General features: G+C 30.1%; 1 protein-coding gene across 1 annotated transcript; it reads left to right on the forward strand.

Moving 5' to 3' along the window:
- The first annotated feature begins 12,607 nt into the window (after positions 1–12,607).
- LOC112289383 (AP2-like ethylene-responsive transcription factor PLT2) lies at positions 12,608–16,161 on the forward strand. Its single transcript, XM_024534546.2, has 8 exons — positions 12,608–13,105; positions 13,321–13,403; positions 14,116–14,213; positions 14,481–14,554; positions 14,699–14,749; positions 14,982–15,058; positions 15,180–15,285; positions 15,410–16,161. Exons 1-8 carry the CDS (start codon positions 12,846–12,848, stop codon positions 15,930–15,932), a joined length of 1,272 nt encoding a protein of 423 aa, XP_024390314.1. The 5' UTR covers positions 12,608–12,845; the 3' UTR covers positions 15,933–16,161.
- Positions 16,162–21,196: the final 5,035 nt, after the last annotated feature.

Raw genomic sequence — 21,196 nt, forward strand, 5'->3', positions numbered from 1 at the left:
GATTTGATTGAAATAATGTACTTAAGTCTAGGATCCAAAACTCAATAGAACTTACTACACTCTAAATAAGAGCATCATATATTTCTTCAATAGCAATATTTATATATTTATTTTCTTAATTTTTATATTTTGATGCTTTTGATTCTTCTTTTTCTTTTTCTTCCTTAATTGACTAAAATTACTAAAAAAAGATCTGAAGTACCATAATTCTAATAAGTAATATCTTTTAGAGGTTTTAATTTATTCTTTCTTTTGGACTTCAATCTATCATTTTATGAGCTAAGTTTTTGTTGATGATTCATTTCTTTATTTTCAATATTCAAAAAAAAATCTAAAGATTTTTTTAACTCTATCTTGCAAACATCTTTACTGAGAATTAAATCTTAGATTTTGTCAAGTTTCAATTTCTTACTTCTTAAAGAATCTTAAATCTTAGTTATAATTAAGGATAATTTTTATTATTATTTAGATAAGAGGATTTAAATAAAAGTAAATAAAATTAAATAAATTATATAATATCTTATAGAGAAGCTTCTTACAAGCTTCATAGATGAAGATTTTACTTTATATGTATTTGCAAGTAATTTGTAGGTTAAACCTTGCCATCAAGTTAGTCATATATTGCACATATTTTCTACTTGAGGTCCAAGTTGGCCATGTAGTATACATGTAAAAAACCTTGTCTTATAAATTAGATATATATTTCACAAATTAGACACATGATGGAGGTCTTATAGAATGTTTTCATATAGCTTCTAATTAGATAGTATATATGTGACAAATAATAAGCGTATTTTTTTCTAGTTAATATTTTTTTTATTCTTAGTCTTGTTTTAAGAGTCTTTAGTCTTCTTGTCTTTGACAATAGCCATTTTATTTTTAAAATTATACTATCTTAGAGTGATTGTCTATTCTTTTCTAATAACACAAGAATATGTTGTTTTTTTTGTTATTTGTGATTTATGTCCTTAACAATATGGTTGTAATAACTTATTAATTTTTATGTGTACAAGATTGTAATTAAATATCTTTTATTGAAGATAAAAGTTTAAAAATAGAATATTTTTAATTTTTGTCATTGTCTAAATCTTCTACTAAATCTTGGATGCAAAGTCCATTTAGTCAATCCAAATCACTATTTCCAAAGTCTTATCACTAAAAAGCTCTAAAATACCTATAGTTTATTTAATATTCTTATACTTAATAAACTTGAAATCACTAATTTTTTAAAATTTTAAAATTTTATTTTATAAAATATACAAAAAAAAAATTCAAAACATTATCATTAAAAATGAAAAATTAATTTACCTTTTTATAAAATGTTGTCTATACTAGACCATTTATATAAGAATATATTAATTTTAAGTATTTAATTGTATATATTATATTACTTTTATTAAAAAATCTTCACAATATTATTTGTAATAAACTTATTCTTTGAAAAATTCAAATTCAATATATTTGCATAAATTTAAATAAAAAAACATATCATCTATTTGTAATTTTTTTAAGCTTACAATGCTATAATTAATGTATTCTTAATACCATAGATCTATCCTATTTATGATTTGTCTCATATAAAAATAAGTAAAATCTTCTTTATAATTAAATATCTCAATAGCTTATTGTGAATACAAGTAATAGCTTCAATGATTAGTTATAATCACTTTTATAATTTATGATATATTTTTATTAATTTTAATGCTAATATGATTAACTTATAGATCCAAATTATTTTTTTAGTTAATTATGACTTTATTTATATTTTTAGATTGTTAATTAGGTAGATTCTTTTAATTATTAGATTGAGTTATTATTAAAAATTCTAATAATAGTAAGTTTAGAAGGTCTATAATTTTTTCTTTTTTTTGGTCTAATTTAAATTTTTTTTAGTACTAAAATCAAAATTTTAATAGAAGTTTTCTTCTAAGTCCTAGAAATTATATCTTGAATTAATCCACAATCTTAGTTTTCAATCCAAGGCTAATTTCTAATTTAACTATGATTAAAAATCTTTTAAGTTTAATTGCTCTATATTCTTATTTAATTTTAAGATTTTTGTAAGCTTAAATTTCATGCCGTAATTTAAATAGATTAAAAATATAAAGTCTAATTTTTAAATTAAAAATGATCACTAGAAGATAGATGTGAGCTAATTTTTGTAGTGGAATTCCTCTCTTAGTGATTTTAATCATTATTTGGAATTGAAAATTGGAGGAAAAAAAAATAATCACAAGTATATTAATTCAAGGCCAAATTGCAATTGGGTCTTGGATTTGCTAAGATTTCATGTTTGAGGAAGTTTAAATTGAAGAATAGTGATCATGATAGCATTGATGGCAAGAGTCCTAGCTAATTTCCAAGTAGATTAAGTGAAATTAAAATTATAATTGGAACTTACAACTAAAATAAAAAATTAATTAGTTTTTATGATTTAGAACCTAGATTTGAACTTATGAATAATCAATCTTTGGATAAAAATGTGTTTTAGAAACATTGGCTATGTTAGTTTTGTCAAGAAGGTGTCAATTTTTGAGTTATAAGCATTTTCAGCCTTAAAAATCGGATATAGGCTTAGAGTAATTGTGGACCTTTGATCTTGGTTAGGAATTTTTTGATTTGAATGGTGGAGATGAGGCTGCCACCTTTGGACTTCTTCCCATCTCATTAAGAAGGCTTGGATGGATAAGCTCCCACTCTCTTCTCTCTTTTATAAAGAAAAGCCTTGTCAAATTGTTTCTAGGCTTTTAATTGCAGGAATTTTCTCCCACCTTGTTATTACCTTGGTATTTTTTTCCTCTCAGTCATTCAATTTTTTATGCTTTTGAGCAATATTTGGTACTCATCTTCTAGTTACCAATTTTTCAACAATACAAGCCATAAGTAATTTGAAGCTGAGATGGATTTATGTTATCAGCTTTTCAATGATGTAAGTCAGAAGTAATTTGAAGCTTGGATGGATTTTTGGTGAATTTCCAAGTGGCAAGGGGTCTATTGTCTTTGGTAGTATTGAAATGCCAACTTCAAGAATTTGTAACTCGGTGACCTCTAATTCAACTTTAATGTGACTTGCTATTATAAATGTAATTTGAAGTCTTATTTATTAAAAAATTTGAATCATTATCTTCCATGTTATAACAAATTTTTGATGATTTTTAGAATGAGAATGGATCTGCTACCTCAACAGTTTAGAACAATTATCTTTGGAAAAACGTAGCTCAATATCTACTAATTTTTTGTCATTGAATCTTATTTAAAGAATACTAAGTGTAGTTTTAAAAAAAAAAAAAAAAAAAAAAAAAAAAAATAGTTGACTTTGGATAATTAATCAACTTTTAGTGAATTTTTAAGTAGAATGGATTGGCTGCCAAGGCAGCCCAAGTAGCTCTACTTAGAAAAACCATATCTCAAGCCTTTCAAATTAGATTGCCACAAGATTTAGGAAGGTAGAAGCATGCTAGAGTTAACCTTGATCATACCAAATTTCACATACATTAGAGTCGTAGGAAATTTTCAATGAATTTTTGAGTAGCAAGGGTGGTTGCCTACAACCTGACATATTCAAGGTATGTTATTTTTTCCTCTCTAATCATCCTCTAATCACATTATTTTAGTACCTAATCTACTATATTAGTTTTCACTTGTCTTATTATCATTAATGAATATTATTTAATAATTTTTAAGAACTTTTCACTCATTTTAGTAATTAATAGTAAACTTTTATCTTTTCATCCATATTTATCTTGAAAAGATAAAATGAAAAGAAATTAATCTTATCTTTTTATTTTCACCTTTTACTTTTGATCTTAGTTTATAACTTTTACTTCTTATCTTCAACTTTTACTATGGTTATTTTAAACTTTTTACTCAACTTTTAATTATCAATTCTAACTTATTTTATTTTTATTTTATTTTTTATTCATAATTTTCAGAGTTTAAGCTTGATCAAGTAAACCTTGGAAGGCAATCAATTAATTAGACTATAACATTTAAGAAATCATAAAAATTATATACTTGACTTGTTGTATTTGGTTGGATTAATTGTGATTATTATATTATTTTTTATTTTTTTATATTTATGGTTTAAGTGCCCATATTGTTTAATATTGGATTTTAATGTAAGTTACAATTGAATCAAATTTAATTCAAGTGAAGGAAGAAAACAATTTCTCACACTTATATAAGCTTTCAAATTTAATATTCTTAATAATATTATTATTATATTTTATAAGACAAGTGTTTATTTTAAAATTGATTTCATAATCTTGATCTTCCATTTTATTAATTGAAAGAAAATTCTTGGCCAATCTTTTGACATATAAGATGTCATACACATCTTTTTGAATCTTATTTGAAAATTAAACAAAATCTTATTATTTTATTTTATGAAAATTCTACTATTATCTCCTACATAAACCTTAGTTCTAAATTATAGATTTTTATAGCTTCAAAATCATCTTTAATTTTCTATTATATGCTAAAAAGTGCCCAAATTGATATATCAATTTTTATCACTGATAGTGACAAATAATGATGCCACAAATATATTTTCGTCTTTTTGTCCTTCTTTTTGCTATATTTTTTGTTTTTTTTTTAATCTTCTTTAATTTTTCTAAACTTATGTCCTTCTCTTTGGTCTACTACTCTCTTTCATAATCAACTTTCTTGCCTCAATATATTTTTTTAGCATCTTGCTTGTAATCATAATAATACCTTGTATAATTATAAGTATGAGGTTGTAGCTTGAATTTGTTACATGTTGTCAATGTTGTCATTGAAATAAATTCTCCATTCTTATTGCAAGACTCTTGTTGCAATAATTAAATTGTGACTATTTGTAATGTCAATTTAGCTAGAATTTGACTTCCTAATAATACCACAAGTATATTAAATTATTTTATAAGATTTCCTAAAAATACCATAGCAAAGTGTGTATCTGAAATAATCTTGTAAATTAATGTTAGTTACTTAGTCATTTCATATAGCTTGCCTATGTGTACATCTATAGTATTATTTTTATTTAGTTGTAGGATCTAAAATGTGTAAATTAAGTATAATATGTTTAAAGTTTTCTTCACCATGTATATTATTTCAAGATATATTTATATGGTTTCTATGCTTTTGACCTTGCTTGTGGTTATAGATTATATATTTGCAAAATAAAGTTAATTTGTAAATAATTCTTTGGAAATTTTATTCTTTTATTTTTTAATTCTATTAGAACTATAAATAAATTAGTAATTTTCTTGAATTTCTTACAAACCACCTATTATAAATCCTTATTAATATAAATGAATCTAATCCATTCTATTTAGAAATAAAAATTAGATTTGTTAAAAAAATTATTATAAATTTTTATATTATTAATTTAAAATACATATAATATAAAATAAATATAAAAAGAAATTAAAAGAAATTAAAAATAGAATATAGTGAAATTTGATACTTGATAATACATATATATATATATATATATATATATATTATTTATATAAATTTTTAAAAATCAAAAATAGATTTTAATGAATAAAATATAATGCTACTAATGCTTCAAAAATAATTAAATTCCAAACTTTCAATATTGAGCAAGTTATAGCAATATAGAATCAACAATGTTTAAAGAAAAATAAAAAATAATTATTCTTAAAACTTTTTAAAGTCTCTAAATTCTCCAGTTTGATTGAGATTGACCTAGGAATTTCTATTTTGATTTTTTAAAGATCTTTATTATCATTTTTGAACATTGCTAGTTGGCAAAATCAAGTCTTGAGATATTTCTAGTTGGCAAAATAAAGCCTTAAAAAAGTAGTTACAAAAATAACCAAAAAAGAAATGTAGTTATAAATAATTTAATAGTAACTTTAATTTGATACAAGATTAGACTTTATTATATTTTTGTAGTCAAAGCATAATAAAATTTGACAAATAATCATGTATATCATTTTAAAATAAAATAAATAAAATTTAGATATAATTTTATTTAAAATATCATTATTAATCATATGCCTAATTAAAAATAAACAAATAAAAAATTTAATATAGCAATAATTTTTTTAATTATTCTAATAAAAATTAGAAATAATTTTTAAAATTTTTAAGTAAAAAACATAATTGAAAAAAAAATTAGAGTATAATATTAAAATAAATAATATAATATAAAAAATACATAAATAAATAGATAAACTCATCAATACTAAAAAAAAAATTAAATAAAAAATTCAATTAAGAAATAATATTTATAATTAATCTTGTGTTTTATTTACTTACAATACATAAAGTGCAATTGACATGCTTTCAATACAAAACTGCATCTGTAGAGATTCTAAAAGTAGATAGAGAAGAATGAGAGAAAAGAAGGACAAAAGAAGAAAGAATGTAAAGAAAGAGAGAGAAGATAAAGAAAAGTACAAAGGCATTTCTAAAGAGCTCCTTGTCTTCTTATTAAAAATTGGGACAATTCTTATGTAATGTAATAAACATCTTCTTATGAATATAATTAAGATATCATATTTTAAATTTTCAAGAGGTCTAGTAGCTCTAACACACAGCTTGAGAGAATTGCAATGTACATGTATTAAATTAGATTCTAACAAAATATTTCTGTTCTATGTATATTTTTTCATGTACTTATGATATTATGTTTGATTGCTTAAAATATTATTTAAGCTTATTAAATAAAAAAGTTTTTTATTTTTTTATAATCTTATTATAAGTAAAAAAAATTATTAAATAAGTGTTTTTATCAAAATAAATCTATTAATAACAAACATATTATTTAATATATTTAATATATTAAATATTTATGTATATATATATATATATATAGTAATATATATATAATAATGTGTATATATATTTTTTAAATTTTAATTATGATAAAACTAGATAATTTAATAATCTTATCAAATTATAAATCATGAAAAAATTAACAAACATTGATTATATTAGAATTTTTTAATTATTAATTTCTTATTTAATATTTTTATATTTTTGTAAAAAAAAATCCTCTTTATGAACATTATATAATTTTGATACATGTAAATCTATAGTGGTAGCAAAAACAAAGATCCACGCATAGAATTGCTGTGCATATATATATATATATATATATATATCTTCATAATAAGTAAATTCTTAATAAGTATAATTCGTGTGCATTTAGAATTACGTTTGCAAAATCATATTTATATGCACAAAAAAATAAAACTAGCAATCCTGTGCATGGATCTTTATTTTTGCTACCATTATAGGTTTACATGTATCAAAATTATATAATGTTTATCAAGAGGAAATCTTCAGGTGCTCCATATATTTTATTCTATAAAATAAAATAAAACAAAACACACAATGCTTTTGCTTTTGCTTGCCTGCATGGAGCAAAGGATGATTCTACAACACCAATGAAAATGCAATCATGCTTTCGAAGTATAAAATGCAATCAGTTTGAAGATTTAAAAATTTATAGTCTTTGGTGAATTGTTACACAAACACAATCACAGACTTTTCTTTGATCCTTCGATGGATACCAGTATTATTCTACACATATCAAATCAAGTGCATAAGACAGAGAAGAAATAATTAAATAGTCAAGTTGAACAAGCAAACCATGTTTGTATTTTAAAATGAACTTTTTTGCAGCTAAATTAATGAACTAAAATATTGCTACAAGAGTCAACTGAAATATAATTATAAAAATTACATATTTCATATAATCAAACATTTGTTTTCTTTTTTAGACCAAAAGTTCCTCAAAGCATTTCATGGTCTTAAAGCATCATAAACTAAACAATAAAAAATCCCTTGTCAATTCATTTCATGGCCAAAACGTTTTACAAAAGATAAACAATAGTGTATATAAGAAATTGTTAATCAACCCACTTTTTAACTAAATCAACCCATCCCATGAAAAGGGGTATATATTACAATGGAGCAAAGGAATGTCTACCCAATTGCATTGTTTTGTGATTATTTCCAAGAGTTTGCCGTGATGGAGGTGCTTTGTGAGCTCCACTTTTGTATCTTTGCATGATTTACAAAAGGTGTTGGATCTTTCATTTGTGATTCTTGTTTGAATGGGTTGATTTAGTAAAAAGGTGGGTTGACTTGAAAATTCTTTTTGCATCTATGTATGTATCAAAAAAATTAAAATCTACTCTCAGTATTTTGTAGTTTTAAAAAATTTAATAAAAAAAAATCTAAATTAATGATTTAATATGCTTTAGTATAATTTTGATAAATTCCTAAAACATAATAAGATGAAATCTAAATACATTCAAAGATATACAAAATAAAGAATAGTGGAAAAAGAATACAAGAATGTAAATTGATTTGAGATTTAGAAAAACATTTTTTTAGTTAATTAAATTGTGTGTGTATGTATGTATGTATGTATGTATGTATGTATTAAAATTTTAATTGGAAGTTTTCAGCTTTAGATACATGTATTTTTAGAAAAATATAATTAATTTTTTTAATGTAAATGGTTGATGTAACGTGAACTCATTTCCTACTTAAAAGCATTCAAATGTATATTTAAACAGTTCTGAATATAAATAATGGTTATGATCTTTTATTGATAGTGTTCATTATATTTTTAGATAACTAAATTAGATCTAAATATAAATTTTATAAAATTATGGTAGTTGAGCATATTCCAAGCTGGTATCAGAATAATTATAATTACAATTTTATACTTCTTCAATGCATTTTACTTTTGAAAAGATACATTCTTACTTAGAAAAAGTTTTGATGTTAAATAAATAATCTGATATTGATTCTCCAGAAAAGATAACGGCATCATTAAAAATACTGATTCCTGTCTTCCGAAGAATCCCAAACATAATGGATACTGAAGATTCTACTGTAATGATATTCAGAAGTAAATTTCAAAAACGTGCACCATTCTGAGAGGTTCTAGATTTCTGAAGAGTATTTTTCAATTCCATGTTTTAATTGTACATCATTGTTAGAATGATTTTAGACTATTTAAGAAATAAATAAATAAATAAATACATCAAATCAAATCAACCAAGCATTTTTAAAAATCAAATTAATTTAATGTATACGCATTTTGCAATGATCAGATGATGATTGAATCAATTTCTGTAAATTTTATAAAGTTGAAAATGTTTTCTGTAGATTTATGATAAAAAATAAAAAAATACTAATTAATCGTACTTGTTACTATTTATTTTCTGTGGGTAACGTTTTTTGAAATGTCTGAATATGTGTATTCATGTTTCGTGTATGTCTGAATATATGATTGAACACTTTTTTTATATTCATATGTCCTTTTATAATCGATTCTTCAATTCATGATTGGAATATTTATTTAGAAAACGTTGGATGTTGATGAATACATTTAGAATGAACAGAAAGACATAATTGAAGTATTTTTCATGTATAGTACAAACTTTATTGGTAATTACATCAAGTCGCATAAGATTCATTGAAAAAACCAAAATTGTTAATAAACCTTACTAACAGTTCTTAAATGAAGAATGCCACAATTAAAGTTCAACATTTTTTGCTGGACCTTTGATAATTCATTTTTCTAGACCTTCAATGAGTCACTTTTATTTTACTCATATGATGCCAGAGGATATTATACAAATATTTCATTGCGAGGAATTAAGTGTTGTAAAAAAATAAAAATAATACTTAGTGAAAAACACAGAATTATATATGTTTCATCACAATGGACATGACATTTGAACCTCCAAATCTGTCATTGAGGGATTGTTGAAATCTTTTGAGAAATTCTTTGTGCAAAAAGACAACCTCAAAAATCTTTTTACAGATACATAACACTTGCAAGAAGAATTTTTGTAGCATGAAACATGTAAATAAATAAAATGAAGTGAAGAAAAATCATAAATTCAGGTATTTGTGGAAAAGATTTTGTGACCCCACCAATATGTATTTAAGTTTATTTTTATCAAAACTTATTGATTGATGTTGAATTCAAATCTTAACCAATTTTAATTCAAAGGTCAATTTGACCCATTTACTCAAAACACAATGGCTCAATTATTACTCAAATTCCATGTTCCTTATTTTGAGTAATAATAACTAAAGTAAAATGAAATCCAATCACATTTACAGTAAAAAATAAAAATAAAAATAAAAAGTTATTCACTATTTTCCCCTGTCCTTCTACACTTCAAATTTTAATAGATCACCTCAATCTAAAAAAATCACACACCCATTTTTCAACCTCCTCTCCATATACACTGTAACCCACATATGCAAATCACCATCATAATAGATATTTTCAAATATGTAGAAATATAAATATAAATATAAACAATTGCCCCAAAAATTGATACAAGCATTGTACATATGAAACCCTAATCCAAAAACTGAGAAACATTCATTGGAAGCCATTAGACGATAACCCAAAGACAGATAAACAAAAAAAAGTGACAACCACTCTAACCTCTGCCAAATTTGGGGACAGAGTCAGGTAAGCCTGTTTCTCTGTCTCTCTCTACATATCTGTTTGTATATATATCTATATATACATATATCTGTATGTATGTATGTATGTATGTTGCCTGTGTGGAAAGAGAGATACAATTGTTCATTATATTGCACCAAAAGAGCAAACCCCTGAAATTGTTTTGTCTGGGAAGGGTGTTAATAGTGGTACAATTCCCTGCCTTGGTATTCGATTCAGTCCTGCACCAATTGTGAGCGACTCACTCTCCCTCCTCTCAAGTGTCCATTATCCAACCCTAAATTAGTAAGCAAGCTTGTACACAAGTTGTCTACTATTGTGCATTAAAACTCTCTCATTTGCCTCCCTCTCTACTACTGGTCATGCTTCTGTCATGTTGCCAAATTGGCCCTTTCCTTGTAACTGAAACCAACTGTCTGGCTATGGCCTTGTTGTTGGTTTGTGAGAGTACCTACCAACTTTGGTGGAGCTGGAACCACTTTCCTGCTATATTTGGCAATGGGGGTGCAGTAGTTTTTGATGAGGGAGGGTGGTGCTGTATTCACAGTCATTTTGTGATTTGTCATGTTGTTGTTGGAATGGGGTGGGATTCCCCAAAAGGGGTGTGTGTGTGGGTGTGTGGAAAACTTGCAACAAGGTCACAGGGATCAGAAGAAAGCAATGAATTCATGGTCCCCAACAACTTCCCTCAAGACCCCAGCTGAACTATTTATATGACCTTTGTACTCATGCAGGGCTACCTGGCAGGAGAGGGGAGGGGGCTTGAATGACGAGATATTGTCTCTTTCCCCGCCTTCAACGTACACCCCCCCCACTCATAGACATGGATCCAGCTCTCATGCCTTCTCCACTGCCTAGGCCCTGAAAGAAACAAAGAAAAAGAAAAGCAGCAGCAACAACAACACAACCAAACAAAACAAAATCCACATACAACGGAACTATTCTCACCCCAGGTTGGCAGCAGTTCTCTTCTGTTTCTTTTAACTGGGTGGGCTTTTATGGGTTCGTTTTGTATGGCATTGATGAGATTCAGTGGGCAGAGTGTGTCCCCTAAAGGCTGCCAAGTAGCAAGCACACACTCATACTTGCAAACCCAGACACTACCAAGGTATACATAGTATGAGTAAATGGCTCTGCAGGCAGGTGTTGTAATACAGTGGGGCTGATCCAAGGCTTGGAACATGTGAGGTTTCTTACACACCCCTGAAGTGACATTTATGCACAGTGCCATTGCATAATGGGAGGGGGGGATGTTAGTATTAAGCAGTGCATATAGAGAGTGTACATCAGCCATGTTCATTCAAAGCCAGGGAATTCCATCATAATATTGCAAGGTACCCCTTGAAACCCAAAGATGTTTTTGTACTCTCTGCCCCCCAGTCTGAATGCACCCCCTTGTAATCCAGATTAAAGCACTGCCACATCCACTTCAGTATTTTTATACTCCTTATTATGTGAATGTGGGTTTTTTCTTTTGCATAACTTTGCTCTACTTTAAGAAGGCCAAAACTGAAACTGGTGCAATTATCCACAAGACTTCAGTGATAACTTTTGAGAAGCCAAAAGTCCAGATGATGTAGAGAGTGAATGCTGCTTTTGAAAAACAAAGTGGCCGAGGTAACACTGCTGCAACATATAATTAACTCAAAGTGAACTTTACCCTTTCTGGTTTCATTTTTTTCCTTTAATATCAAACCCATTTCCTTTAATATCTCACCCATTTCCATTTCTGTTTTAGGATCCAAACAAGACTGACTTTCAAGCCACCACAATAGGTCAATTCCAAGCACAAAATCACACTCAAGAAGAAACAGAAAGAAAAGAAAAAAGAAAAAAAAAGAAAAAAGAAAAAATAGACAAATCCGGAACCAAAGGTTTCCTCAATCACGACCAGCAACTCATCTTTACACAACGGTCCTCTTTTTCTTTTCATGGGGTAGGTCAAATTCTTCTTCCGGATAATTTTTATTTATTTATTTATTGTTTGTTCACAGCACTAGAAACAATTCAAACCCCATGCAAAATAGAAAAGAACGGAGCACGAGAAAGAAAAAGATCCAGAATTGCAAAAGAGAAGGCGCAGGTGGATGTGGGACCGGGACCGGAAGCAGCGCTGTCTTGAAGGGAAGAGGATTGCAATTGCATCGCAATGCAAAGTTAAGGGGCTCGTGCTGAAGATCCATTCATATTGCTACTTTACTACCCCTGCTGCTGCTGCTGCTTCTATTGTTGTTGTAATTGTTGTTGTAATTGTTGTGGATGTTGTTGTTGTAGCGATGCATGCTTGTTTGCTGTGTGGGTTTTGCTTCCGAATGTGAAGCTGTGGGTAGTTTGTTTGATACTCCCCCCGTTGGGACCAAGCTTGCTTACTTGCTTGCTTGGCACCATGAAGTCTGCGGAGACCGAGACCGAGGGCGCATGTTCCTCGTCGCGTTCGGGCTCGGGCTCGGCATCGGGATCGTATTCCGGTGCGGAGATCGGAGCGGTTGGAATCGGTGTGGTGGGACGTAGTCGACGGAAGAGGAGCTCACGCATGCGTACTTTTAGCTCGGGCACGGCAGCGTTGGCTCTCGTTGTGTCCACTGCGGAGGGCCAGACGCGAGAGCGGAAACATGAGCGGAGCTCGCAGTACAGAGGTGTTACTAAGTGCGTGCTTCGAGCTTCGAGTTTTGGTTTTGGTTTTGTCGAGTTTTGTTTGGGTCTGTTTACAGGACGGTGGTGCAGTCGTTGAGGCTCCGCTCTGAATGTTTTTAGCTGTTGTCATTAAATTGTTTCGTGAGGAGTGGTTGATGAATTGTCCAGGGATTGGTGTGCCGCGGAGGCACTCATTCGGAGGGGTTTGGGTTGGGGAATGACCGCAGGCATCGTGGGACTGGACGCTTTGAGGCTCACTTGTGGGACAAGACGGGATGGAACCAGAAGCAGCACAAGAAGGGGAAGCAAGGTGTGCGCTAGTTTTAGTTCAGGCTTCTCTTGGAGGTGGTTGTGCGGGCTAGCCTTCTTTTGTTTCTACTTTTATTTTTTGTTTTTGGCGATTAGCTTATCAATGGATTACAATACATCTCTATCCTCTCCTCCCACAGTTCCCGTTCCTACTGCTCACGCGAAATCTCTCCTCCACCTAGAGTTTGAAAATCCTACCCTTCCCATTGTGGAGTCTTCTCAACACGGTCTCCGCTCCTGTCCCCGCTGATCTTTTGTAAAGTACAGTTGTCACACGGATTTTATGAGTTTCTAAACCAATGGTAGCTATCTCAATCCGTTCTTTATCTCTCCCCCTCCCAATTCGCATTTTGAGCGCAGTCGTGGTAGAAAATAAAATAAAAACAAAAGACGTTTCTCATCTGGGGCCTTCCATTACCTCGCTAATTATTAGAACCGAGTGGAGAGAGATCGTAGTCAGAATGACCCAGTTAAAAGTACGTGTTCTGCTCGGTCCATGGGCTTGCACAAGTCGCTAATCTTATTGCAAGTCGCGTAGATATTTGAGAGTCTAGGTTAATTTTATGTACAACCCGGACTCGCAGTTTTTACTGGTTGCCCAAATCACTCCATTAAGTCTATGCCATAGAGATTACTCAATGGTCATGTTTGTTCAGTTAGTTCTGGGGTAAACTTCTTTTGCCCACTGTAATGCACGTGTTCGTGGGATTCAGTGTATCTTGGTGCCTATGAGAAAGAGACTGCTGCTGCTCGGGCTTATGACATGGCCGCTCTCAAATACTGGGGCCCTGAGACAGTGATCAACTTTGAGGTTTAATCTTTGCATGCTTTCTTTGTTTTTGTTCTTGTTCTTGTTCTTGTTTTTTTTTTTTTTTTTTTTTGTTATTAATATTATTATTATTATTATTATTATTATTATTATTCAGTAAAATGCGGTTTCGATTCCGTAGTGTGGAACCTTCAGCAGATACGTGCTCGAAGTGATTCAGCCGCACTAATGGGTTAACCTGAAATGAGATTTGACGTATTTGCGGTCCAACAGACAGTTGATTCGAATCCATGACTCTTTTCGTTGCAGTTGGAGGATTACACCCAAGAGCTGAAAGAAATGGCCAAGATTTCCAAAGAGGAATATCTCGCCACTCTTCGCAGGTCTGTACTTTCTCGTCATGGTCTTGTAAACTTGAAAATTCAAGTTAGGCAGAAATTGTAGTGGAAGAGTGTCCGCGGGGAAAATGTTTATTTAGTTTACATGATTTTGGTCATCATGATGAGGAAAGAGAAGTATCTGAACAGGAAGAGCACTGGTTTTTCAAGAGGAGTTTCCAAGTATAGAGGTGTTGCAAGGTAACACAAAATTTCGGTCTTTGTCTTATGCTGCAAATTGTTTCATGAATTGTAGATCGCTTCAGACCTTTCTGGTGTACATTTGATGGACTGTCTATTGGTTTGTGATTGCCTTTGCCTGAAGATGCTGCCCCCGTGTACATCGAAGGTAACAGATGTGCAAAGATGTTTTCTTAGTTTGTTAGCCTGATGGAGATTAGCTCAAGCAATCAGAATCATGGGCATTTTGCAGACACCATCACAATGGACGGTGGGAGGCCCGCATCGGGCGAGTGGAAGGAAATAAATACCTATATCTGGGAACGTTTGGTAGGCTTTTCAATTCTTTGAAGCCCTTTCCTTAAAAAAGCGAACTGAAGAGGTGCGAACATATTGAATGCAAAGAAATTGACTAACGCTAAAAATAAATTAAAAAATTAAAAAAATATAGGTACACAAGAGGAAGCCGCTGAAGCTTACGATAAGGCTGCGATCAAATACCGTGGTGCCGCTGCCGTCACAAATTTTGAGTTGACTCACTACCCTGAGCTTGCAAAGTGAGTAGCAGAACTCATTACAATACTCAATGCATTTCTTTTTTTTTGCTGTTTTCGCGGTTTTTGTTTTAAGAAAAGGATCATAAAACTACACTTATCCTCATCCCATACTCATTGTGTGTAGGGACATTCCATTGAAACAAAGGCGAAAGAACTGCGTCACAACGGCCACTTCTACAGACAGCAAGCCAGTCACAAAAGTGGATGGAAGTCCATCTAACAATCCAGACGTACTGGAGAAGGCGAACCAGAGTAACGTTCATGGGCTAAAGATGATCCAATGCCCTCAACCTCCATCTTGCTTGGACGATTTGGACGATTTTCATGTGCAAAGGAAGCACCGTCTTCAATTCAAGCAAGAGGCCCAAAGGATTTCTTTAGATGATTTCTGTTTTGAAGGGCATTCGGAGGATGTCCACACGAAGAGCGCAAGGAATTTCTGCTCTTTCTCTCATATAAAAGATGAAGACCTTCCTGACTTTTACACAGACCCTGAAGACTTGTCGATAGATTATTTAGACTCGAAAGCTGATGTGTTGGGGGTCGACTATGAGGACTATTGGCTTGCGGATTTGGACAGTGTGTATTCTGGCTGCAGTTCGTGTATGTTAGAAGGTGTTCAATCGCCCATTCTGGCCCGTGGGTGAATACCACTCTTTGGATGAGATTGTATACTAATTTAGTAGGGTGCAAGCGTCACAGTTGTTGAGGTTAGTGAGGATAATGGGTAGCATAGAAAAACCACATTACAAGAAGTCCACCACTTCTAGGATAGTACTAGGCTTAGACCTAATTTTGAGGTATGTAAGATATACAGGTGGATTGGTGGATGCTTCCAATTTTCAAAAGAAAGTAAACTCCATTTTTTTATTTTCAGGAGTGTGTTTTGATCCATGGCTGTATATCTTATAGTTACATGTCTTGTGGTGAAAATCATCAAACTGGGTTGCCATACCCATATCTTGATATACTTTCTTACCTCATATGTGTTGTTTTTTTCTTTCAATCTAACAATGTAATGTGAAGGCATTAATGAAGAAAATATGGAGTGGCAACCGCATGAAACAAGTCATATAGTTCGGGATTCAGGACTGAAATAAAACAATGGAAGATAAGTAGTGTACGAACTAGGAAACAACCATATCCAAGCATGAATTTACTTAGACAGTTAAATATATCTCAGATGGCTGAAAACATCTTAAAAATTTCAATGTTAATTTTATGGCACCCAAGAATTTCACGTAGTGGAATAATTATGCACGATCTACTAAAAATATGTTGTCTCGAAAATGAAGTATAGTAGATGACAATCGTCAGGCTATTAAATTTGCTCTCAAGGGTGTTAAGATACATGTAGGCTTGTAAATACTTTGACTATAAATGTAACGAGTTATCCCCACTGTAAAATAAAAATAAAAATAAAAAGCCTGAAAAAGATGACTCTTAGAACATGATACCAACCACCTAGTACTTAACCACATGTAAGGAAGGCTGAGATTCAATCAGGGCTTGGATTAGGACGATTCTCTTCCAAATATTTTTCTGAGCACACAACCTTTATCGCACGATAAAAGCGGTACAAAACTTACCTTCAAGGTTGCCTAACATAATTACATTACTCTTGGCAAATACAATACAGGCTTTGTAATATCGAACCATTTCTGAACATCCAACGCCTCCTCTCTTCCTATCTGGTGCTAATGCAAACCAACCTTTCATTTCGCACAACATCAAAAGAAAAGTTGTTTGCGCAATACCAACTGAGGGTCCGAGATACAAGTCCACAGCGCACAATGTGCTTTTCAAAAATCAGTTTGTAAAGTGTAAGATCAATACACACTCATATTTAACCGTGTTAGCAAAAGGTGTCACAATGACACAAAACACCATTGAAACAGTCTTAGTTACTTGTACTTTTGTATAAAACTTTGATATTCTAGCTTCCCCGCATATCATGAAGATTACGAATAGTGAACGAAATATGAGCTTTATGTCGGTGACTGTTTCGCGAAGTTTGCTGCCAGTTTGCCTTCTGGGTATCATGCTTCAGTTGCACAACTTTGGCTTTCCGGCGTCAGTGAGAAAGAAGCTCGACACGACCTACACGTCAAGCCCACAGAGACATTCTGAAGCGGTGAACCTGCAACAAACCCAGTCCCATCACCTGTGATCGATGGAATGATGGCAGCAAAGTCGCTTGGATGCCCTTGCTTTTGATCCCAGAGTTAGCGGCATTGGAAAGCCTTCCGTCGCAATCTCTATGTTGCGATATACTTGCTCACTGGAGCGCTGATTGATGCAGGCCGATCCACAAAATGATGCCAATCATCGTCGAAAGCCATACGCCTGGCATGAACGTGAATCATGAATTTGCCTTCATTTCTGACCTTGGCTCTGTACAAGCGAAAGTGTGGAAGTTGTTTTAAAACTGTTTTCGAAATGCTGGACTTCAGAATGGTAAGAGGTAGAGAGGGTAAGAGGAAGGCAAAAGATTTGCAAAAATCCATGTGAGATGTGTGATGTGTGAAGGCACTCACTGCTTTAAGGTAACTCATATATAAAGAAAAGGCATTTAAGTACTGGCAGAGCAGTACATGTACTGTAGCGTTATACATAGAACATACTGAATACATAGGACATATGGAATATGTACAGACCTAAATATGAGGAGCTGGGATTATATCAGCACCCTCCCTAATCTTAGCCCTTGATTGGAGCAAGGATTTAAGCCTTTGAGCTTAACTTAGAAGTTATGCAAAGCAAAGCACTTAAGTAGAAATTCAAACAAAGTTCTTCTGTTATTCTTGTTGTTTTAGAGCAAGTTTGTGCAAGTTTGGTGGTGATTTGCTATAGTAGTTGTATTCTTTTTAGATAGGTAGTGGTGCTTATGGTGTCATGTTGTAACACAATTATATGGTGAAAGACAAAAAATATGAGTTTTTTTTTTTTTTTTTTTTTTTTTTTTTGCAAAACATGGATGATAAATAGGAAGGTAGTAATTTTTTTTTAGTTTCATTGCTGTTATTTTATAAAAAAAGATTCTATTTACTTTGTATGGCCATAAATTATGCAAAAAAGAAGTAGATTAAAGAAAAATAACATAAGCATTTTTAGGAAGAAGTTAAAAGTAGTTTGTAGCAAAAATTAGCTTAAGAAACCAAGAATTGAAACTCTAAGAAGATCAATTGAGAACTAGGATCAAAATCAAATCTTAAAGAACAAAGTCATGCACACATATTTAAAGAATTTATAAAAACTATAGTAGATAGATATGTCAAAATTTGTTGGTTTGTAAATGTTCTTGTCTTAAATGTGTTTTGAAAATTTAAGGTCAATCAAACAATTAAATTAAAGGATATTCCAATTTGATTAGATTAGGATCTCAGATATGTAATTTTTAGGATTAGTGAGGTTTTTTGTGATCTTGAGCAATGAATTAATTAGATTGAAGCAAAACTTTGTAAAAGTATAGAAAGCTTAAGCTTCTGCAATCTAGTCAATTTAAAGAAAAATTGAATAGTTAAATAAGGAGTAATTGCTTCTAAAAGATTGATATTAAGGTTGGAGAAAAAAAACAATTAATACCTAAGAAAATTAAAAGTTCTTTTTTTCAATTGATAAGTTTGATTTTGATTTAAAATGTATATGTTTAATATTTATTTAAAGATTGAAATGTATGATTTTTTTAGTTAAGATTAATAATTTAATTAATAGTTATTGAAGTTTTAAGAATGCTATAATGATTTAGTTAAGAATTATTTATAATTTAATTAGAATTTATTTAGGATTTGATTAAAATTTGATTAAAATTTGATTAGTATTTTTTAAAGGTTTGATTAGGATTTGATTTTAATTTGATTAGAATTTAATTAGAATTTGATTAAGGTTTACTTAAAATTTATTTGGTATTAGATTAGACTTTAATTATAGTTTATTTAAGGCTTTTTTTTAGTATTTCTTTAATATTTCTTTATTTATTTTTAAGATATTTATTTTTAATATATTTAAGGATTTTTAAAATTATTTCTTTAAATTTTCTTTAAAAAATATTTTTAAAGATTTAATTATGGTTCTTTTTGATGATTTCTTTACAAAATCTTTGTAATCTCTTATGATTCTTTTTTAAAATTTCTTTAAGATTTCCAAAGAACTAATTAATATTTTATTAAGATTATCAAGATTAAATTGAAGATTATCTAAGATTCTATTAGAGTTATTAGGACCTTGTTATTGCAATTTTTGATTTATCTTCCACAATCAAGTCCTAAATGCATTTTCAAGCAAAACAACACCTATTAAAACAACAACGTTTCTTTTTTGATGTCAATGATTCACTTGAGATCCTTTAAGATTGTAGCTTAGAAGTGTATTTTTTGCGATTGAGAAGCAATGATAATATTCAAATTCTATAGGATTTCTCCACATTCTTAGAATATAACTATAAATTAGCAAAAAAAAAATCTGATAACATTAATCAAGTTGCATGTGTCACCTACATGTCAAGTTTCATGCTTAAGAGATAAAAATATTGGAGACAAAGATGATTCTTCTTCCTTAATTATTGAGTTATATTTCTTCAATATAAGATATGAGTTTTTTCTCTTTATCCTTCTTTGTCTTTTTAATAAGTCTTTTTCTTTTTCTACTCATAATGGCATGACCTTATCTTTTCTTCAACTATTGGTTGTAATAGTTGTGAATTTAGATGCTAATTTTGTCATTCAAAATTTTGATTTTTCTCAGCATTGAATATTTTGGAGAGTAAGTAAGGTTTAGTTGTAATTGATTGATTTTATTTTTGAAGGGTGTGTTACAAAGGTTATTAATTTAGATAATTTAGACAAGGATTATTGTCCTAAGATTTCAGCAAAGTTCTTGCATATTCATATGTATTAGTTTCTTGTTGCTTCTTCTAGTCAACATTAGACTTATATTACTTATCAATCTAACTTATTATTTTTTTATTTTTCTTTCTATCTTACTTCCTATCTACTAAGTTCAAATTTTTTTCTACACTCAAATTAATCTTTTTAAATTGGCAGTTAATCAACTAGTATTCAAGTCATCTTTCCTAGAATAATAGCAAGAATTATAATAGTGATGACTCTACAACCATTGAGATATCAATTTAAAAGCAATAAAATGCATTGAAAAGATAATGGAATCTAATTTAAAAATATGAAAATTTAAATTAGAAATCTATTTTTTAAATCATAATATAATATCTACTATCTTATGTTGCCACTTCTTGCTAAAATAATTGCTTTCATTCTCTTGAGCATACTCTTAATCGAGGTTTGAAGTTGCTCTAAAGATATTCCATTCTAACTTGATTGAATGGTTTGTATTTTTTTTTTTTTTTTTTTTTTTTTTGGTCTATAATATTGCTGCACTAAATCTTTGATAATCTTCTACAATTTTTTTATAGATTTCAACTTTGAAGAGTTTGGAGGCGAAATTAGTTTTGTCATATCATAAGCTTGTTTTTATTGTAATGGAAGTAAAATACAATAGATTGGAGCTCGATCTTCTATAAGTTTCAATTGCTTAGGGAGATTATGTAAAAAATAAAATCCATATAATGCTTTCTTATAAAAAATTGTTACAAAATTTCTTAATGTTTTTTGTTTGGAGGTAAAATAATAAGATGACATTTATCAAAGCCACTGAATGCACTTCAAACCATCAACTAACTATGACTAGAATTAAAAATTGGTGTTATATAATTTCATGTGTATTTTTTGTATAATTTTTGCTACATTCTAATTTGCCTTGAATTCTTGCCAATTTGAATGACAACTTGTCTGACTAAATTATATTGTACCAATCTTTAAAATTCTAACTTTGTCATGGACATACGCATGTAAGCCAATAATTACATGTATAAATAGGTATAAGTAAGTAAAAATAG

The sequence above is a fragment of the Physcomitrium patens genome, chromosome 12, assembly GCF_059467195.1.
Source record: "Physcomitrium patens ecotype Gransden chromosome 12, ASM5946719v1, whole genome shotgun sequence".
Classification (NCBI taxonomy): domain Eukaryota; kingdom Viridiplantae; phylum Streptophyta; class Bryopsida; order Funariales; family Funariaceae; genus Physcomitrium; species Physcomitrium patens.

What these genes read in the sequence shown, in the direction of transcription:
- LOC112289383 (XM_024534546.2), top strand. Translation starts at nt 12,846, where the DNA reads ATGAAGTCTGCGGAGACCGAGACCGAGGGCGCATGTTCCTCGTCGCGT. An exon ending in GCACAAGAAGGGGAAGCAAG is followed by an intron (nt 13,404 to 14,115) that starts GTGTGCGCTAGT and finishes CGTGGGATTCAG; the next exon opens with TGTATCTTGGTGCCTATGAG. An exon ending in CACTACCCTGAGCTTGCAAA is followed by an intron (nt 15,286 to 15,409) that starts GTGAGTAGCAGA and finishes CATTGTGTGTAG; the next exon opens with GGACATTCCATTGAAACAAA.